Source organism: Heptranchias perlo, chromosome 38 (genome assembly GCF_035084215.1).
Source record: "Heptranchias perlo isolate sHepPer1 chromosome 38, sHepPer1.hap1, whole genome shotgun sequence".
NCBI lineage: Eukaryota > Metazoa > Chordata > Chondrichthyes > Hexanchiformes > Hexanchidae > Heptranchias > Heptranchias perlo.
Genome location: NC_090362.1, coordinates 12788333 through 12810905, shown reverse-complemented (window position 1 = coordinate 12810905; position 22573 = coordinate 12788333). Strand labels below are relative to the sequence as shown.

The 22573-nt window shown below is 49.6% G+C and overlaps 1 protein-coding gene across 1 annotated transcript in view; it reads right to left on the bottom strand.

Moving 5' to 3' along the window:
* The window catches only part of iqgap1 (IQ motif containing GTPase activating protein 1), a 113062-nt gene that overhangs the window by 64691 nt on the left and 25798 nt on the right, over positions 1–22573 (bottom strand). The window contains exons 3-9 of the mRNA XM_067973449.1: positions 17027–17183; positions 16256–16333; positions 10700–10776; positions 6458–6525; positions 3736–3849; positions 2728–2906; positions 1855–1945 (exon numbers count right to left, since the gene is read on the bottom strand). Coding sequence (XP_067829550.1) covers positions 1855–1945; positions 2728–2906; positions 3736–3849; positions 6458–6525; positions 10700–10776; positions 16256–16333; positions 17027–17183 — 764 coding nt within the window. The remainder of the gene's footprint in view (positions 1–1854; positions 1946–2727; positions 2907–3735; positions 3850–6457; positions 6526–10699; positions 10777–16255; positions 16334–17026; positions 17184–22573) is intronic.

Sequence of the window (22573 nt, the reverse complement as noted above, 5' to 3'; positions counted from 1 at the left end):
GATGGACATGTCGAGCGACCTATGGCAGGAGTGTGGGGGCAGGGCACCGTAAGGATGGAGAGGTTGGGTGGCCAATGGCGGGAGTGTGGGGGCGGTGCACAGAGAGGATGGATCGGTTGAGCGACCAATGGAGGGACTGTGGGGGACGGGGCTGTTGGAGGCGGGGGGGGGGGGGGGTGTCATGTGATGAAACCTCCAGGAATATTTCCGACCAGAGTTGGCAACCCTAGTAACATCCAACTGCACTTTGGCAAAACCATGCAGGCTGTTCAAATAATGTTCGCTTGTTGAGGTGACGAGGGACTCGTGCTGCCTTTCCATGGTGCGATCACTGAAGCCCTGTCCATCAGTGACAGAAGAGAGAGCCAGTAAAATAAAAAAAACAGGTCTTTACCCCCACCAGACGTAAACAATAAGAGAGAATAACGGTTGCGAGTTCAAATCCCACCAGGGCCAGTTGTGAAATTGAATTCAATAAATCTGGTAATCTGCAGGCGTTCACCGGGAAAAATCACCACAAAAGCTGCCAGATTGTTGTAAAAACCAAATTAGTTCGCGAATATCCTTCAGGGAAGGGAATTTTCCACCCCTACCCAGACTGGCCCATATGTGACTCCAGTCCCACACTACTTGGTTGATTCTGAATGCCCTCTGAACTGATCTAGCAAACTGAAGCTGGGATTGTTCTCCTTAGAGCAGAAAAGGTTAAGGGGAGATTTAATCGAGGTGTTCAAAATCACGAGGGGTTTTGATGGAGTAAATAAGGAGAAACTGTTTCCATTGGCAGGAGGGTCGGTAACCAGAGGACACAGATTTAAGATAATTGGCAAAAGAACCAGAGGGGAGATGAGGAGAATTTTTTTTTACGGAGCGAGTTGTTACGATCTGGAATGCACTGCCTGAAAGGGTGGTGGAAATAGATTCAACAGTAACTTTCAAAAGAGAATTGGGATAAATACTTGAAAAGGAAAAGTTTCCAGGACTATGGGGAAAGAGCAGGGGAGTGGGACTGATTGGATAGCTCTTTCAAACAGCTGGTCCAGGCACGATGGGCCTTCTGTACTGTTAAGATTCTATGGTGCCACTTCAAAACAGTCAGGGCACTGACACTAAGGATGGGGCAACAAATGGGGCCTTGCCAGTGTCACCCACAGTCCCAGAACCAAAAAAATAACCCCCAGTAAAGGACAAACGTGTTAGTGAGAGGCCCGTGTGTCGGACTGAACAACCTATAGAACAGTGGCTGCTATTGGTCATTCTCAGTGACGCAGTCACACAGGCAATACATTAAAGTGCAGGGAAACCTGATCAAACGATGGCCATAATCACCAGCGATGACTGGGCATCAGCTCCAAGACGACGAGCCCAACAACACTCAAACCCACTCCGACAGGCTGGGCTGCGGATCCCAAGGTCAAAGGTGCGTCGCTGTTGCACAAGAAATCAGAGGCCAGTTGGTCTGGAGTCTCGAAGGAGCCTCAGTCCCACGGAGAGCAGAATCTGCGCTCAACTTCCCCTCTTGGGGGAGAAATCGACGTGGCTCAACTGGGAGCACCTGGAACCGAAGTTTCTGCTTCGAGTGGACACCTTCTTACTGCTCCTTTTCCGCCCGTTATCCCCTCCGAAGGATGCCGACCCTCGCTGGGGTCCGCAGGCACCGACCACCATCTCCCCCCCCGGTACCTCACCCAAGTGACCGTTCTTCAGGCTATTTAACTGTGAGTGCATCGCAGCCCGCCCTGATCAGAGATCCACATGCAGCAGCTCGGAGTCGGAACTGACTGTCCTGTCCCGTCCCCCCCCCAGCCCCTCCCGGGGTCTCAATTGAGGAGACGCGACGCTATTCAAACTTACAGTTGACTTTATTGACGTTGCCCTGGATCTCAGCCTGCGTGAGGAGCTCTTCGTAAACATCTCTCTCGGTCTCGGGGCTCCCAGGCACATCCTGCAAAATATATCACCGGAGATATTTCAGTTTCCTGCTCTACTTGAGGCCCTGGGTCTCAGACCCCCTCTGGTACCAGGCCCCAGAGGCCTTTCTTTACATATGAGCCTAGACACAGAAACGTTCCAATCCACAGCACTAACATCCCTCTCCTAGTCCTGCATTAAACAGCTTTGGACCGTGCATTTGGAGGTAACTGTGTCAACGTGCATAGAATTCATCATAAATCATGGGAATTGTGAAGAGAATCCTTCAATCCTTCTGCATTTGTTGTGTCACCTCTGACTGTACTGCATGATGCTGTTTAATAGGAAACAATCACCCACCACGTGCGCCGCCCCCGCCCCGTGCGCCGCCCCCGCCCCCACCCCGTGCGCCGCCCACGCCCCCACCCCGTGCGCCGCCCACGCCCCCACCCCGTGCGCCGCCCACGCCCCCACCCCGTGCGCCGCCCACGCCCCCACCCCGTGCGCCGCCCACGCCCCCACCCCGTGCGCCGCCCACGCCCCCACCCCGTGCGCCGCCCACGCCCCCACCCCGTGCGCCGCCCACGCCCCCACCCCGTGCGCCGCCCACGCCCCCACCCCGTGCGTCGCCCCCGCCCCCACCCCGTGCGTCGCCCCCGCCCCCACCCCGTGCGTCGCCCCCCGCCCCCGCCCCGTGCGTCGCCCCCCGCCCCCGCCCCGTGCGTCGCCCCCGCCCCCGCCCCGTGCGTCGCCCCCGCCCCCACCCATGCACCATACGTGACACAGACACACCTCCCCACCCCGATCGATACCCACCTTATTCCTGGCTATCACCATCTTTTCCTGCTTGGCTGCACTCAGGGTGTTCTGATACTGCTCGCTCTGACTCTGATCCAAGTTCACCAACATGGCGTTGGGGTTCTTCATCGCCGCCAGTGTCTCCCCTGGGACCCCCTTCTCGATGGCATCATTAATGGCAATGACGGCAGCGTGTACTGAGGGGAGGGCAGGGCAGACAAACGGCAATTAGCAGAATATCGCATTTTGAAAAAGGGATTAGAATTTGATTTTTTCTCGACAATCAATTCGCTCTCCCACTGTGCACTGACTCTCCACCAATGCCTCAAATTTAAAATTCTCATCCTTGTGTTCAAATCCCTCCATGGCCTCGCCCCCCTCCCTACCTCTGTAACCTCCTCCAGTCCTACAACGCTCTGAGATCTCTGCGTTCCTCCAATTCTGGACTCTTGCGCATTCGCCGATGTCCATCGCCCCACCATTGGCGGTCATGCCTTCAGCTGCCTAGGCCCTAAGCTCTGGAATTCCCGCCCTAAACCTCTCCGTCTCTCTACCTTTAGGACGCTCCTTAAAATCAAACTTCTGGTCACCTGTCCTAATATCTCCTTATGTGGCTCGGTGTCAAATTTTGTTTGATAATCGCTCCTGTGAAGCGCATTGGAACAAGGTTAAAGGCGCTATATAAACGCAGGTTGTCATTGTTGACTCTCGCTGGGTACAGTTCCACAGACCGCAGCCCCCCTCTGATGCCCCGCCTGAGTGGCCACTAGTTATGAGAGCCTGCACTGTGAGAGCATCACAGAGAGGACCGTCCCTCTCTTCGACCAACGTCCACACACATCACCCAGCGCGAGTCAAAGGTCACCGATCAGGAGCGATACCGACAACCGATTATAACCCCTTCCCCAGCCCAGGAGTGCTGCAGTTATTTGTTGAACCCTCACTGCTGTCCCAGCTGGGAGTGGGAAGCACTCTCTCAGAGTAAGACTGAAAACACAGCACCACCCACACCCCGACATCACTCACAGGCTGCTTCATCCACCGACAGCTCATTGGCCAGAATTCCCCCGATCTTACTGAACGCAGGCATCTGAATCCCGTACTTCTCCAGCTCGCTCTTCATATTGTTGATCTCCTCCTCTATAACAGACAAGAGAGAAACGGGAGTTAGGGACTAGACTGACCGTGACCTCCCCCCCATCCGCCCTCCCCTCTCCCCGTGCCAATGTCCAGACCCCTGCCGTTAGTGCAGTGTCTTCGATTGAGTGCATTCAATTGGAGCCAACTCACTGTTATTGCACCGAAACCAATTGCACCCCTCCACCTGCCGGTTGGTCAGGCCCCGCTCCCCTGCCGGTGGCTCAGGCCCGCTCCCCCGCCGGTCGCTCAGGCCCGCTCCCCCCCACCCCCCCCCCCCGCCCTTGTCAAGTCCCAACCCCATGTAACAAGATATAAATGGAGGGAAGTTGAGTAAATGGAAATTCTGGGGCAGAACTGTCTGGTTGCCAGATGTGGTGACATTGTAAATGGATTCAAAAAACAAACCGCTTATGATTTCACTTCCTAGAAGGACCATTAGGACCATAAGGGACGTCCTCCTCTTTGAGAGAAAATTACAATTGCAAATCCACCCAACCCCCAAGATCCCAAATTGCTTGTTGGAAATATTCCCAGCTCCCTGAATAGCAGGAATTCCCTTACAGGGTAGGAGGAACGAGTTGGGAGCTGTGCAGCTGGTGGGAGGGGCTGTCTTATAAACAGGGTCATTAATTTATGATTTACTAGATTCACATACAGTCAGCTATGATCTGATGGGCACCTCTTGACTCTCCATTGTGTTTTGCTTGTTGTGTTTGGCTTTACTGCCTGTCGATACTCGGGGATTTTGTACACAGCTCCAACAATAAGATAGATTGGCTCTGGTACAAGATTTGAAAGTGCCGGGCGGGCACTCGGACTTAGTTTCTGATAAACTTTATCTGTATTTTGCACCTTTGCTGGCTAACCATTAGGAGACCCGATTGAGGGCTCTGTACTGGAAACGACTGATTAGATAACAGCCTCACTAATTGCCCCTGGCAGACTTGTGTCGCTCTGAAAAGCAACCAGATTATTTATTTATTTCTGACCTCCCCTCTTGAAGGTGCCGACCCTCGCTGCATTATGGATCTATATGTGCTGCCCGCCCTTCTGTTCCTCTCCTGCGTGGCCCAGCGTGGGTCCACGCAGTGAGAGCGTCGGGAGGTATCTGATCGAAGAGGCCATCGTGACCCAGCTAGATCTCGTTCTCCCACCCAGGGGACAACATGAGCTCCCCTCATTTTCCAGCGAGCGTCACTGAACAGCAATCAGGGGTGGGAGACTCTGGCTGATTTGCCTCTTCCTAGCCCAAAGGGGCAGTCAGCCCGATCTGATTGCTCAACCACCACCGTAGATGAGATCAGCTAACTCAGCATTTCTCCCCCACAGTCAGGCATCTTAGAAATTACAGGAAGGAAGGAAGGCCATTCAGCCCTTCATGCCTGTCCTAGTGCTAGCTCCAACTGAAGCTGTCCCATCTTCCTGCCCGTTCCCAGTTTCCCTTTATAGGAGTTCCCACCCGCCTTATGCGCGGTTATATAATCCCTGTTCTGTGTTGAGTTAGCTGGGATGGCGGTGGGGGGAGGCGGGATTACAGTTTGCCTCAGTGCCTGCTGGTCAGCCGGGACTCCTAGCCCTGAAGAATGGTCACTCAGATGAGGTGCTGGAGAGAGGAGGCATCAATGGAACCCGCAGGCCAGCAAGAATCAGCACCTTCAGGAGAGGAAAAACGATTTAAACACTGGGGGTAGACTCCATGGATTAAGATAGGAAAGATAGAACTTGCATTTATATAGTGTCTTTCACAACATCAGGATGTCCCAAAGTGTTTTACAGCCAATGAAGTACTTTTGAAGTGTAGTCACTATTGTAGGAAACGTGGCAGCCAATTTGTGCACAGCAAGATCCCACAAACAGCAACGAGGTAATTGATCAGTTAATCTATTTTTAGCGATTTTTTTGAGGGGTAAATATTGGCCAGGTCACCATGGAGAACTCCTCTGCTCTTCTTCCAAATAGTGCCGTGGGATCTTTTACGTACACCTGGGAGGGCAGACGGGACCTCAGTTTAACGTTTCATCTGAAAGACGGCACCTCTTGCAGTGCAGCATTCCCTCAGTACTACACTGGAAGTGTCAGCCTGGATTATGCGCTCAAGTCTCTGGAGTGGGATCTGAACCCACAACTGGGGGAGGAACACTCTTTGTGACCTGGTTTTGCTCCTGGCCCACTGACAACAGTCCCCCCGCTAAACACCAAGCACCTGGGACACGCAGCACCCTACCTACACAGATGGAGCGAAAAACTCTGGTGGTATAAGCAAACCCCACCGGGCACTGATACAGCAGGTGGGCATGGCACCCATGGCCAGTCACTGCCTGGGAACCAATCCAAAAGGCTAACTACAACCACACACCGTAGACACACAGTAAGGTCACACACTACAACAATGTTCAGTGTACACTTCCCCAAGTACACCGACCCGTGTGGTGTGTACGCCCCCTGGTGTACTGTGTACACCGCCCTGTGTACATCCCCCCCATGTGGCATGTATACCTCCCCGCCCCGTGTACACCACACCCAATGCACAGCACCCAATGAGCAATTGCAATTTATTGAAGACCTGTATCGTTTGTGACAATCTGCGATAAAATGGACCCATCCTCACCTGTGAAATCAACTTTTCCATAAAGGTCCTGAATCTGTGGCGCCAATCCCAGTTTAAAGAGGTACAAACTGCAAAAGGAATGGAGAGGATGAATCAGGAAAAGTCGGAACACAGCCCAGGTGCCAGTAATACTGCACTGCCCTGATTCTCCAACGGTCTCCCTGCAGGTCGTGGACCCCTGCTGATCACGGGCTCCCCTAGTGCTGCTTCATCTCCAAACCATTCCCAGCTGGCCACTGTTCATCGGTCAGTCTGGACAGTGAGTCTGATCCAGTCCTGGGTCTCTGGATAGCGATCAGGGGGAGGGACCCTAGCAGCTTTTCCTACCCCAACAGAGGGGAGCTTGGCCAGCTGTGGCCCACCCCCCGGGATCCTGCACAGCTCTGTATGTTTGAGCGATGTGACGCAGGGCAAGGTCGGGTGTCCAGCCTCACCGAGCGTCTTGGGTTGGAGAGGAAGGGTGAGTCAGGGGGCTTGTTCGGTTTGGGGAGCGTGAGACCTCACTGCTGCCTGAACCTCCCCATTGGTTGGTCCCAGGCACCTCATGATGGTTTTGTGCCACAAGAGCTGTAAATTCTATTATCACAGAACCACTAGAGGAACGTAAAGGGTTAACCATCGACCTCCTCTAGAAAATTAATTTTCTTTTCAAAAGTAACGTTCTGCTCACTGGGGGTTCGATTCCATGGACACCAATGGCCCTCCTGTATCCCAAGTGGTAAACCTTCGAAGTGTGGGCGGAGACAGTGAATGGTGACAGGCTATTTGACTACGGTGGGCATCACAGCCAAGCCCTGTTCTGCCCAGCTTCGATATTCACACACACGATCAGAAGGGGGAGAACTCTCGCTTCGCCCCGGGGACACTCAGGTCAATCGTAGCAACTCCCGCAGCTCCCCCAGCCGAGATACGCTAACAGCACAGGCTGGGGTTGAATCAGGAACTGTCCTGGTCTGAATGGCTTTATACCACACTGGGCAGTACCTTTACCCCCCCACCCCCAGCCCGAGTCATTGGGGGTTTGGGGGGGGGCAACAGTTTTGTTCATTTTGATATTTGTACAGTCTGGTGAGTGAACGGGTGTCTAATCCATTGTGAGTTCATCATTTAATGGGACATTCCTGAAGTGAAGTGCGTCCTTAACTCAAATGAAATGAGCTGAACAGAGGGTCTGTGACACTGCTCTCACCGTGCGTGAGGCTGTCAGATACAACCTCCCTCTGAAGCTCCCGGCACAGGGCAGGACGATGGGCAAGAGGCCGAGTGGGCCACTCGGACTTTCACATACGGAGTAAGAAGGAAGGAAGGACTTGAATTTATAAACCGCCTTTCACCACCTCGGGATGACCTAAAGCACATAACAGTCAATTAAGCACTTCTGAAGTGTCGTCACTGTTGTAATGTAGGAAACGCGGCAACCAATTTGTGCACAGCAAGATCCCACAAACAGCAATGAGATAATGACCAGGTAATTTTGTTTTAGTGACGTTAGTTGAGGGATAAATATTGGCCAGGACACTGGGGAGAAGTCCCCAGCTCTTCTTCCAAATAGTGCCATGGGGTCTTTTACGCCCACCTGAGAGGGCAGACAGGATCTCGGGTTAACGTCTCATCCGAAAGACGGCATCTCCGACAGTGCTGCACTCCCTCAGTACCGACTCTGGGAACGTCAGCCTGGATTTTGTGCTCAAGTCTCTGGAGTGGGTCTTGAACCCATGACCAGTGAACTACCACTGAGCCATGACTAACAATAAGGGACAACAGTCCAAGATTGGCATTGGCACAGCTCTTGGAGGCACAGCCAGATGTTGTCCTTGGTGTAACCCCATTAGCAAGAGCGCTAACAGCCACTGAACAATCAGCCTGGCATTTCCTGACCTGAACTATGTGGCTTGGGCCAGGAATAGAAGCATTGGGAAATGATCAGGCCCAGAACAGGAAATTACTGGATGAGAACACTGTTCCTTTATACCCTGACTCATTACCTCGGCCACAGTTTAACCCTGGAACTCTCTGCTCCATTCCCCCCAATTCAAGCAGAAATCAAGTCGCGAATCTCGCTGGGCTCCTTCAGATTGGAGGTTCAATCCAGTCAAGCTGACAAGACATCCCCCTTTCAAATGGCGTGGGATTCCCCTCATTTCTCACTCCATCCCCCTCCTCTCCTGATTAAATAGTGTTGCACGCTGCTCTACTACCTGATTGGAGCTGGAGCAGGGGAGAAGGAGCTGTAACCAGCCTCCGTACCCCAGGTCAGGGATGGGTACCACTACCAGCCAGCATTGGCAATGCTGAGCACTATCAGTGAGAACTGCTGGAAAACAGGAATTGTGCGTATTGGGTTTGGTCGGGATTCCCCCCCGCAACCTCCCTGGTAGAATAGCCCAGAGAGAGCATCTAGGTTCACACACGATGGCTGGCCACTAGGGTATGGAGTGCTCATGAAGCTGTACCCCAGTGAGACCCTTTGCTTTCAGGAGAGGTCGAACAGGAGGGAAAAGATGCACGAAGTAGAGTATCCTACACATTAAATCCCCGCCTTTGTGCTGGTTAAGCCTCCACGATCACTCTTACTGCTTCACAGGGTATCAAAAGCTGTCGGCTCATCTATCTCTGATGGAAGTTGTTGATAACCTCTTGGTAAGGAATCTTTCTCTCTCGAATGTATTGGTGCCTTCAGAGTCCTTTTATTCAGAAACACATTAGAGACCAGTCTAAAAATATTCCCATCGTCCTAGTAACTATTTTGTAAGGAGGTTTACTGGTATACGCCAGCCTCAATTGCCTGTGTACTTCTCAATATCACTTTATTTCTGTATGAATCTTCTGGCAATACACACAGCCTGAAATATTGACTGTTGAACTGGTTATATACTTAAAGCAAAGCATGGGGATAAACAATTTCAGCAGCTAGAACATAATGCATCAATTTCAGAACATACTGGCCGTTTACTCTTTGCCTTTGATAATTCCACCAACAAAATTGTGCCTCTCAGTGTTGTGCCAGGAACTGCATATCGCCAAGTGCAGTCCTCATTTTGCTCAAAGTCTGAATCAAGTGAACCGCTGCATTAATCTGCGGCCTGGTATAGTTACACGTCGCACAACATTTAGGGTAACTGTCGTCCGCCTCCTTCAAAACCGGAAGAGGGCAGGGTTGGGGACTCGAGTTCTGACATCTGATCATTACGGGACACAGAAGCGATGGTGAAAGAAGCACAGACACACCGTGAGTGTCCTCTTCACTGTTTATTTTCCAGGAGGTGCACTGTTTGCTCCAAGAGCTGACAGGAAGAAACTTGTAAAAAGCCCTCACTAAGCCCTCTTCCACCCCTACATTGTGATTTAGACGCATAACCTGCTCCAGAGTTGCTGCTAACTTTCTCATGATACAGCTTCTGATAAATGTACATTACTTTTTCTGTCCTCCAGTTTCATTTGAGGCTTTCATAGAATCATAGAAGTTACAACATGGAAACAGGCCCTTCGGCCCAACATGTCCATGTCGCCCAGTTTATACCACTAAGCTAGTCCCAATTGCCTGCACTTGGCCCATATCCCTCTATACCCATCTTACCCATGTAACTGTCCAAATGCTTTTTAAAAGACAAAATTGTACCCGCCTCTACTACTGCCTCTGGCAGCTCGTTCCAGACACTCACCACCCTTTGAGTGAAAAAATTGCCCCTCTGGACCCTTTTGTATCTCTCCCCTCTCACCTTAAATCTGTGCCCCCTCGTTATAGACTCCCCTACCTTTGGGAAAAGATTTTGACTATCGACCTTATCTATGCCCCTCATTATTTTATAGACTTCTATAAGATCACCCCTTAACCTCCTACTCTCCAGGGAAAAAAGTCCCAGTCAGTCTTTCTAATCTCTCTGCCCCTACCTCCCGTCCTGCCAGTTTGCTCCCCATTTCCTGCCGGCACTGTCTTCTGTTGTTACACACCGGCTCTGGGCACCCTTCTGCCAGCTGGCCATTTGCCACCAGCGAACGTCAGCAGGCTATTCAACTACGGGGGGCAGCAGAGCCAAGTTCAATCCTGTCCGACACGCGCACACAGCAGGAACCTTGGCTGATTTACCCCCTTCCCTAGCCCAAGAGGCACCAAGTCCAGTAGAAGCAACTGCAACTAACACAGCAAAGTAGAGGGGGAAAAATGTCACATTGAAATCAGTTTCAATATCGTGTGCGACTTCTAATCCATCATCACAGAGGGTTCATATCAGGTGGCAATACCTGAGAGCATGGATGCAGTAGATACATCGAGGCATGTTCTTACGGTCGTAGATGTCTGTTGTTTCAGGGTAAAAAATCTGTATCAAAAGAAACATATAAACAATAAAAGAACACATCAAGCCCGCAGTGTCCCTCACATTTTAATATCTCACATGCAAATTTCAATGTCACTCTTTTTAAAAAAAAGTGTAAATAATTTAGAATGCAAAATGACAGTAATTAGAACATCTGTAATTTCTGACCCCCCCGCCCCACCCACCCCAAAAAAGGGAAAGCCAGTCACTCCATCCTGGGCTCTGACCTGGTACCTGAAGAGCAATTAAACTCTAAATGACCTCACCCAGTGTTTACTTAGTGCTGCTGTCCTCACAATACTGCATATGCTGCGTAAGCACTGCTTTTTTTTATTCGTTCATGGGATGTGGGCGTCGCTGGGGAGGCCGGCATTTATTGCCCATCCCTAATTGCCCTGGAGAAGGTTGTGGTGAGCCGCCTTCTTGAACCGCTGCAGTCCGTGTGGTGAAGGTTCTCCCACAGTGCTGTTAGGTAGGGAGTTCCAGGATTTTGCCCCAGCGACGATGAAGGAATGGCGATATATTTCCAAGTCGGGATGGTGTGTGACTTGGAGGGGAACGTGCAGGTGGTGTTGTTCCCATGTGCCTGCTGCTCTTGTCCTTCTAGGTGGTAGAGGTCGTGGGTTTGGGAGGTGCTGTTGAAAAAGCCTTGGCGAGTTGCTGCAGTGCATCCTGTGGATGGTACACACTGCAGCCACAGTGCGCCGGTGGTGAAGGGAGTGAATGTTTAGGGTGGTGGATGGGGTGCCAATCAAGTGGGCTGCTTTGTCCTGGATGGTGTCGAGCTTCTTGAGTGTTGTTAGAGCTGCACTCATCCAGGCAAGTGGAGAGTATTCCATCACACTCCTGACTTGTGCCTTGGAGATGGTGGAAAGGCTTTGGTGAGTCAGGAGGTGAGTCACTCGCCGCAGAATACCCAGCCTCTGACCTGCTCTCGTAGCCACAGTATTTATATGGCTGGTCCAGTTAAATTTCTGGTCAACGGTGACCCTCAGGATGTTGATGGTGGTGGATTCGGCGATGGTAATGCCGTTGAATGTCAAGGGGAGGTGGTTAGACCCGCTCTTGTTGGAGATGGTCATTGCCTGGCACTTGTCTGGCGTGAATGTTACTTGCCACTTATGAGCCCAAGCCTGGATGTCGTCCAGGTCTTGCTGCATGCGGGCTCGGACTGCGTCATTATCTGAGGGGTTGCGAATGGAACTGAACACTGTGCAATCATCAGCGAACATCCCCATTTCTGACCTTATGATGGAGGGAAGGTCATTGATGAAGCAGCTGAAGACGGTTGGGCCTAGGACACTGCCCTGAGGAACTCCTGCAGCAATCCCTGGGGCTGAGATGACTGGCCTCCAACAACCACTACCATCTTCCTTTGTGCTAGGTATGACTCCAGCCACTGGAGAGTTTTCCCCCGGATTCCCATTGACTTCAATTTTACTAGGGCTCCTTGGTGCCACACTCAGTCAAACGCTGCCTTGATGTCAAGGGCAGTCACTCTCACCTCACCTCTGGAATTCAGCTCTTTTGTCCATGTTTGGACCAAGGCTGTAATGAGGTCAGGAGCCGAGTGGTCCTGGCAGAACACAAACTGAGCATCAGTGAGCAGGTTATTGGTGAGTAAGTGCCGCTTGATAGCACTGTCGACGACACCTTCCATCACTTTGCTGATGATTGAGAGTGGACTGAAGGGGCGGTAATTGGCTGGATTGGATTTGTCCTGCTTTTTGTGGACAGGACATACCTGGGCAATTTTCCACATTGTCAGGTAGATGCCAGTACTGTAGCTGTACTGGAACAGCTTGGCTAGAGGCGCAGCTAGTTCTGGAGCACAAGTCTTCAGCACTACAGCTGGGATGTTGTCAGGGCACATAGCCTTTGCTGTATCCAGTGCACGCAGCCGTTTCTTGATATCACATGGAGTGAATCGAATTGGCTGAAGACTGGCTTCTGTGGTGGTGGGGATATCGGGAGGAGGCCGAGATGGATCATCTACTCGGCACTTCTGACTGAAGATGGTTGCAAACGCTTCAGCCTTGTCTTTTGCACTCACGTGCTGGACTCCGCCATCGTTGAGGATGGGGATGTTTGCAGAGCCTCCTCCTCCCGTTAGTTGTTTAATTGTCCACCACCATTCACGACTGGATGTGGCAGGACTGCAGAGCTTTGATCTGATCCGTTGGTTGTGGAATCGCTTAGCTCTGTCTATAGCACGTTGCTTCCACTGTTTAGCATGCATGTAGTCCTGAGTTGGAGCTTCACCAGGTTGGCACCTCATTTTTAGGTACACCTGGTGCTGCTCCTGGTATGCTCTTCTACACTCCTCATTGAACCAGGGTTGATCCCCTGGCTTGTTGGTAATAGCAGAGTGAGGAATATGCCGGGCCATGAGGTTACAGGTTGTGTTGGAATACAATTCTGCTGCTGATGGCCCACAGTGCCTCATGGATGCCCAGTTTTGAGCTGCTAGATCTGTTCTGAATCTATCCCATTTAGCACGGTGGTAGTGCCACACAACACGTTGGATGGTGTCCTCAGTGTGAAGATGGGACTTCATCTCCACGTGGACTGTGCGGTGGTCACTCCTACCAATACTGTCATGGACAGATGCATTTGCAACAGGTAAGTTGGTGAGGACAAGGTCAAGTAAGTTTTTCCCTCGTGTTGGTTCGCTCACCACCTGCCGCAGGCCCAGTCTGGCAGCTATATCCTTCAGGACTCGGCCAGCTCGGTCAGTAGTGGTGCTACCGAGCCACTCTTGGTGATGGACATTGAAGTCCCCCACCCAGAGTATATTCTGTGCCCTTGCTACCCTCAGTGCTTCCTCCAAGTGGTGCTCAACAGGGAGGACGGTGAGTGGTAATCAGCAGGAGGTTTCCTTGCCCATGTTTGACTTGATGCCATGAGATTTCATGGGGTCCACAGTCAATGTTGAGGACTCCCAGGGCCACTCCCTCCTGACTGTATATCACTGTACCGCCACCTCTGGTCGGTCTGTCCTGCCGGTGGGACAGGACATACCCAGGGATGGTGATGGAAGAGTCTGGGATGTTGGCTGAAAGGTATGATTCTGTGAGTATGGCTATGTCAGACTGTTGCTTGACTAGTCTGTGGGACAGCTCTCCCAATTTTGGCACAAGTCCCCAGATGTTAGTGAGGATGACTTTGCAGGGTCGACTGAGTTTGGTTTGCCTTTGTCGTGTCCGGTGCCTAGTGGTCCGTCCGGTTTTATTCTTATTGTGACTTTTTTTAGCGAGATTTTACAACTGAGTAGCTTGCTAGGCCATTTCAGAGGGCAATTAAGAATCAACCACATTGCTGTGGGTCTGGAGTCACATTCTCTAAGGACGGCAGGTTTCCTTCCCTAAAGGACATTAGTGAACCAGATAGGTTTTTACAACAATCCGGTAGTTTCATGGCCACCATTACTGATGCTAGTATTTTAATTCCAGATTTTATTTAATTAATTGAATTTAATTAATTCAATTTAAATTCCTCAGCTGCCGTGGCGGGATTTGAACTCATGACTCTGGATTATTAGTCCAGGCCTCTGGATTACTAGTCCAATAACATGACCACTATGCTACCGTATCCCGCAGGAGATCTGTTAGTATATCTATAACTCTTCTGTACAGTGTTCACTTCCTGTGTCAAACTTACGTTTACATCTGGTAACACTTTCCCCATCACACTTTGTTCACCTCTATTATTAAACATTGTTCCCCCTAACTCAATATGAGCAATGCCATGGGAGATCTGTTAGTATTTTTTTTTAAAGTCATTCCTTTAACATGTCGGACTCACTCCAGATGCCACACTTCAAACCACATTTGGTTACAGATGCAAAAACTATCTTGATACTGGATTCTTCTGACCTGGAACTTGAAATTTACAGGCAGTTACAACGACCTGAACTTTTGGGTCGTGGGAAGGGGCATGAACAAGTGGCCAGAGTCAAAGAAATGGAGAGTTCGGGATGGTTGTCGGGCTGGAGGAGGTTACAGAGATAAGGAGGGGCGAGGCCATGCATAGAAAACCCAGTGAATGGCAGCCAACACTACAGTGATGACTCAAACCCCACAGGCACTGAACTCATTGGGATCAGTCACCAGCCACTCAGCATGGACAGTGAAATGAGTCCTAGCCATTGCAGGGATCGGAAAAGATGCAGTGAAGTAGATCAGGTCCCTGAAGAAGCCTTCCACCCCCGTCCCAGGTCTCTCTCCAAGTAGAGATCCCAAAACTCTCCTCTCACAGGGAACCAGCAGGACAACGAAAGGCACTCCAGCCCTCTCCCAATCCCTACCCCAGCGAGTGAGCCCAGCAGTTCCAGAGAATCCCACCAGTTCAAACGCTATTAGTGATCATTAACATCTGTGGGTGAGGGGCTATTTCAAGAACCAAAAGGTTAAATATTTATAAGGACCATTAAAATATTTGAGAGTTCTTAAAGTGACCACTCCCCTCTGTGGATTGTCCTGGCTGGGGTCTGTAAACTACATCCTCTCATATACTGGGTGCAGTAACATCAGCCCGGATTGGTTGAATGAGGAATCCTCCCCGCCCAACCAAAATCAAAGGTGCCGATCCATGCTGGGGTAAGGTTTCACAGGTACTATTTGCCCTTGGAGGGCATCATGTTCAAACCAGATTCTGTCCCCACCCAGTGTCCACACACCCCTGAGCTGCGCAGAATTAACTGATCTCAGGCAGGGCAGCTCTTGGAGTTCTGCAATTCGACTCTGCATGACTGGACTGGAGGAAATCCCCTGGGCTCACACTCCTGGTCACTATCGATGACGCCCCTGGATAGAATGTGCATGGGTGTGGAGGTTGGATGAGGAATGGATCAAGCGATGCCCTCACAGTCAAATAGCCTACTGAAAATCACTGTCCAGGCTCATACTTGGGTGAGAAATGGAGAATCGCTAAAGTCTGTCGTCCCGAACAGAAGAAAACTGAAATATTAAAAAAAAAGTAAGATTCTTTTGGATTTCAAATCCTATGACATGTCTTGGAATACTTTCAGCTAACCCGCTTAACAATAAAGCTGCAGTCTCTGTTTTGAGGCTGAATTCAGAGTGCTGGGCTGTGGCCAAGGGTCATGTGGCCTGATGGAATCCCAGCATTTCAGGGTGTGGAGTCAACGTCAGGGAAGGAAGTTTCCACAAATATTATCATGGAAAACAGAGGATGGATGGAGTGCGAACAGGAAGAGGATCAGAAAGAAAGTCTGTCGACGTTGGAAATTGGAGATAAAGACAGAAAAATACTGGAAACAAACGTCAACGTCGGCAAAAAGAGACAGGTTGAAGTTTTTTTAAAAAAAAAACGTAGAGATCCTTCATCAATTCTGTTCTGCTTTCTGGCCTGCAGTATTTGCTGGTTTTGTTTCATCATTTCCTGCTCCATTCACACAGAGACATGAACAATGTAGCGAGGCGCATGTGCCGCCCGACTGTAAATAAAACAAGGCCCTTACCTTGGGCAGCCCAATGTTGGTCATCGCGTTAAACCATTGGATGGTGTTGTCCGTGTGGCGAAAATGGAGTCCGGTCGCCTGCGTTTAAATAAAAAAATTCAAAGACGTGAAGGAAATCTGTGTTAAGCTTCTCCAAAAGGCCCGTGTGGTACTAATTCTACGGTAGAAAGTGCAGAGTTCGATCCCTGGTCTGCGCTGAATTAGTTGAACAGAGTGTGGACAGAACTCCATAAGAACGTACAGCATAGAAACAGGCCATTCGGCCCAACTGGTCTATGCCGGTGTTTATGCTCCATACGAGCCTCCTCCCTCCCGACTTCATCTCACCCTATCAACATATCCTTCCAGTCCTTTCTCCCTCATGTGTTTATCTAGCTTCCCCTTAAATATATCTATGCTATTTGCCTCATCTACTCTTGTGGTAGCAAGTTCTACATTCTCACCACTCTCTGGGTGAAGAAGTTTCTCCTGAATTCCCGAGTGGATTTATTAGTGACTATCTTATTTTTATGGTCCCTGGTTTTTGGACTCTTCCACAAGTGGAAACTCTCCAAATTAATTCCATGTAGGGTACTCACTACTCGCAGTGAAAGAAAACTTTCGTCCTGTCAGCTTTAAACCAACGTCCCAGATTTCCAACCCATTGTAACCCCCCCCCCCCCCAGTCTCCATTGATATTTCTGCTGCCTTTTCTCCGGTGATGGGAACTATTCCCCAGTGATGGGAACTGTTACCTGAGATTTCCCGAATACGTGCAGTTGAGGATAATACCTTGTATCTGGTTTGCTCACAATCGTAGATCTTTTTGCGTGACACCACCTTTGGGCTGAAGAAGTGGCCCAGTTTGCCAAGGTACACTCCGTTTCGCAGCCCTTCCTCTAGCTCGGTTGTTGGGGGCAGTTCCTCATCCAAACACGCTTCCATCCAGCTGCAACGCAAAGAGTGTTCTTAAATCGAAAAACTTTAGGCGAAGGGTCAAGACCCGCAGCACAGGAGAGCAGCAAGGTCGGGGAAGAGTAGGGGAGAAGACTGGTGGTTGGGTGAAGACAAGTTCGGTATTTAAAAAACCTTTAGACTGAAGAAGGGATGGGAAGACAGAGAGACGAGGAGTTCAACAGCTTTGAGATCCTGGAAGGAATGTGAGAATTAATAGTGAGGATGTGGAGAAGAGGAAGAGTGAGTAGGACACGATATTTGGAGCTCAGGAGGAAGAATTGAGGTGTTTAAGATGATTAAAGGAATTGATAGGTAGGTAGAGAGAAACTATTTCCTCTGGTGGGGGAATCCAGAACAAGGGGGCATAATCTTAAAATTAGGGTTAAGCCATTCAGGAGTGATGTCAGGAAGCACTTTTTCACACAAAGGATAGTGGAAATCTGGAACTCCCTTCCCCCAAAAAGCTGTGGATATGGGGGTCAATTGAAAAATTCAAAATTGATAGATAGATTTTTGTTAGGCAAAGGATTGCGGAGCCAAGGCGGGTAAATGGAGTTAAGATACAGATCAGCCATGATGAAGAAAAAAGTTCAGAGGTGCAGTGACCATAGAGGATTGATAAAATAGAGACAAGAAATGGAGAGAGAGAAAGAATATGTATGAATGATTGAGAGAATGGGTCGGAACAGCTAAGGTGGAGGGACAGTACAGTACTGTACAAGATAACCGGAGGAGGAATGCAATAAATCAGTGGGGGGGTTCAGCCCACTGAACGAGAAGCCTTGTACGTGAAAGATTATCTGTGTGTACAGTCTCTGCTCATCAGACATACACTCCCAGTGGACGCTGCATTTTCATAATTCGAGTCAATTAAGCTCATTAGTGGCTCTGCTGTTTAAGTGTTAGTAACGCACAGCAGGTAACAATTAGACAGGCTGACTTTCACCCTCATAGGTTTTGCTGTGAATACACAGACTGGTTTTTAGAAGATTAATTCTCTGGATGTGGGCGTCGCTGGCAAGGCCGGCATTTATAGCCCATCCCCTAGTTGCCCCTTGAGAAGGTGGTGGTGAGCCGCCTTCTTGAACCGCTGCAGTCTGTGTGGTGAAGGTTCTCCCACAGTGCTGTTAGGTCGGGAGTTCCAGGGGTTTGACCCAGAGACCGTGAAGGAACGGCAACTGATAGTGGCTTGTATTTTCCTGGACAGTGTAAGGTTGACAACAGAGTGAATCTCGGGGGTGTCTCTTTATTTTATTGGCAGGTGACAAAGGAAATTCGAGAACAGGCATTACGCAGCTTAGAGGTTTTCCGCTTTTGTTAATTATGGGCTTTGGTACTGAGTCACTGGGGCCTTTACAATAACATCCATGCAGTTTGACAAAGTGCTGGAAACACACAGCAGGTCAGTCAGCATTTGAAAAGCAGAAATAAAACCAGGCTAATGTTTTGGGTGGAAATGGAGGGTCCCACCTGAGACATCAACTCGTGTTCCACCTGCATTAACGTCAGCCGTGGCTCAGTGGGTAGCACTCTCGCCTGAGCCAGGAGGTCGTGAATTCAAGTCCCACTCAGGAGACTTAAGCACATAATCCAGGCCGACACTCCCAGTGCAGTGCTGAGGGAGTGCTGCACTGTCAGAGTTGCCGTTTCTCGGATGAGACGTTAAACCGAGGTTCTGTCTGTCCTCTCAGGTGGATGTAAAAGATCCCATAGCACTATTCAAAGAAAAGCAGGGGAGTTCTCCGTAGTGTCCTGGCCAATATTTATCCCACAATCAACGTCACTAAAAATCAGATTATCTGTTCATTTATCACATTGCTATTTGTGGGATCTTGCTGAATGCATATTGGCTGCCGCGTGTCCTACATTATAACAGTGACTGTATGGCAAAAGTACTTCATTGCCTGGAAAGCACATTGGGATGTCCTGAGATTGTGAAAGGCGCTATAGAAATGCAAGTTGTTCTTTCTTTCCTCTTTCGAGTCTTTTAGCTGTTTGGGTCGGACACAATGAGAACCACCAGTGCCACTTGCCTTGATTCTGGTGCCAGTCCCCATCAGATGAAAAGCTGGGCTCTGGGCAGCAGTCGGAGTTACGGAATTCACCTCCTCTATAATAGAGAAGGGCTGGCGAGATTGGTGGAACCCAACCCATCGGTGGAGGGTATCTGACTGACCAACCCTCCAAGATCTCTGCGCATCCCTGATTTTTAAAAAAAAAAAAATCGCTCACCATTGACGGCCGTGCATTCAGCTGCCTAGGTCTTAAGCTCTGGAATTCCCTCCCCTCCTTTAAGACGCTCCTTAAAACCTACGTCTTTGACCAAGCTTTTGGTCCATCTGTCCTAATGTCTCCTTATGTGGCTCGGTGTCAAATTTTGTCAGATAACACTCCTGTGAAGCGCCTTGGGATATTTTACTACGTTAAAGGTGCTATATAAACGCAAGTTGTTGTTAATCATTTTTTTTCTTAATCTTTCTTATTTGTGTGGAGTGTTCACTGGAATCGTTTACATCTCACAAGAGGTGACAAGAAGAGTAATGACTGGATTGGTAATGAGGATGGCTTCATTTCTGACCGGAGGGAGGGATGCCAACCCTCCAGGATTGTCCAGGAGTCTCCAGGGATTAATTTCCTGGACATTACTGTGAGCAAACCCCGGAGGAAAATCATAGACTAGTTTAAAAAAAAAAGTGTTTTTTTTCCCACATTTTCTTTGAACACTTGAATTTATTAGTTATAAAAATATCGGGAGGTGGGAATAAAGGCCTTTTGACTGAGAGTCAAGAATCATCCAATTGGGTAATGAAGAGTCTTCGCTTTCCAGTTGGTATGAGGGGGAAGGGTGAGGGGGAGAGGAGGGGGGTGGTTTGGAGAGAAGAATATACGTGGCGGGAGTGGGGGAGTGAGATAGTTGGAGGCGGGAGGTCATGTGATGAAACCTCCACGAATATATGTCCAACCAGAGTTGGCAACTCTAATCGGAGTAAGCAAACACGATACGGTCACTGGGGTGGGGGCGCGGGGCGGAGAGCGGCAGGTGAAATAAAAACAGAAAACTCAAATACACAGGTCAGTCAGGCTCTGAAAGAGGAGACAGGTTTGTGAAAAGTACTCTTCATGTGACACATAAACCTATCTTTCCTCTTTCAGATGCCCACAGACCTGCTGTGTGTTTCCAGCACTGTTAATTGTATCCATGTGTATCAATTGGGGCTCTCTTGTATCCATATATAGGTGCGTGTAATGTGGATATCTGTGAATAAAGGCTTGGAAGCAACTGAAGACCAGGCTCTAGTATCCTATCCACCACCTGGCTGTCCAGTTTGTAACATGATGTGGAGATGCCGGTGATGGACTGGGGTTGACAATTGTAAACAATTTTACAACACCAAGTTATAGTCCAGTAGTGAAGGTGTGGGGATGGCCATAGCGAGGTGTTCGTCGTACTTCCCCGGAGCGGAGAAACTACGCCATGTTCTCCGCAGCCTTCAACATGTCATCAATGACGACGAACACCTCGCTATGGCCATCCCCACACCTCCACTACTCGCCTTTAAACAGCCACCCAACCTCAAACAGACCATCGTTCGCAGCAAATTACCCAGCTTTCAAGAGAACAGCGTCCACGACACCACACAACCCTGCCGCGGTAACCTCTGCAAGACATGCCAGATCATCGACACAGATACCACCATCACACGAGAGGACACCACCCACCAGGTGCATGGTTCATACTCCTGTGACTCGGCCAACGTTGTCTACCTCATACGTTGCAGGAAAGGATGCCCCAGAGCATGGTACATTGGCGAGACCATGCAGACACTGCGACAACGGATGAACGGACACCGCGCAACAATCGCCAAACAGGAGGGTTCCCTCCCAGTCGGGGAACACTTCAGCAGTCAAGGACATTCAGCCACCGACCTTCGGGTAAGCGTACTCCAAGGCGGCCTTCGAGACACACGACAACGCAAAATCGTCGAGCAGAAATTGATAGCCAAGTTCCGCACCCATGAGGACGGCCTCAACCGGGATCTTGGGTTCATGTCACGCTACACGTTACCCCACCAGCGAACAAATGTTATCTGTTTTTAATATAACGGGTCAGTTGCTGTCTTTTCTATGTTTCTACCTCTCTATCTCTGTTTTTTTTGTTTGTTGTTTTTTTTGGTGATTTGTATATTCTGAGACCTGGCAGGTAACACCTGTCTGTCTGCACACTGATTGCCTTGGCAACAGGCAGTTGAAAAAACTGTCTGTTATCACCAAGCATTGTTCTGTGAATTATAAATGCGACTTCATTTTGAGGATTTCATTTCCACATCGTTCACCTGAGGAAGGAGGTAGCCTCCGAAAGCTTGTGAATTTAAAATAAAATTGCTGGACTATAACTTGGTGTTGTTAAATTGTTTACAGTTTGTAACACTGTCGGGTTTTATTTTTCCTCTCGCAGGGTTGGTAAAATTGCTCTTTTAACCAAAAAAAAACTTCCCCAGGAGAATGGCTGCTTTTCTTCAAATTAACAAAACGCCATGGAAATCAGGGCTTCGAAATGTGTCCGCAGGTCAATAATTACAGAGCAAAAACAGCCATATTCCCGCTGAGGAATCTTGAGATTCAGAGGGCCCAGCCCGATCCCAGGGATGGGACTGATAACAAGCTGCTCTCTGTGTGAATTGGGGTCACCTCCCTTAGCAGCAGAACCAGTCCGACAACTTGCCCAGTAACACCGATCCCAGCAAGACAGCTTTCCAGTGACGCTTACACAGCCTGCCCACGTCCCGAGAACACAGCAACCCAACTTCACCTGCACAGATCAGGACTGGTAGCAGGCTTGGGCTCGAAGGGGAGAGGGAGGGCTGGAAGGTAAATGAGGCCTCCAGTAGGACAACGCGAGACTTCTATAACAAAACAATACAAAAATTTTCCTAAATGGTGAGAAGCTAGGAACTGTGGAGGAGCATCGAGATTTATGGGTCTAAGTATAAAAATCACTAAAGCTAGTGGACAGGTACAAAAAATAATTGAAAAGGCTAAAAGAATGTTGGCCTTTATCTCAAGGGGGCTGGAATACAAAATGGATGGAAGTTATGTTACAGCTGTACAGAGGCTCTGGTTAGACTCCACCTGGAGATATTGCATTCAGTTCTGGGCGCCGCACATCAGGAAGGATATATTGGCCTAGGAGGGGGTGCGGCGCAGATTCACCAGAATGATACCGGGGCTAAAAGGGTCAAATTATGAGGACAGGTCGCATAGACTAGGCTTGTATTCCCTTGAGTTTAGAAGATTAAGGGGTGATCTAATTGAGGTGTTTAAGGTGATTGAAGGAGTTATAGAGTAGATAGAGAGAAACTATTTCCTCTGGTGGGAGAGCCC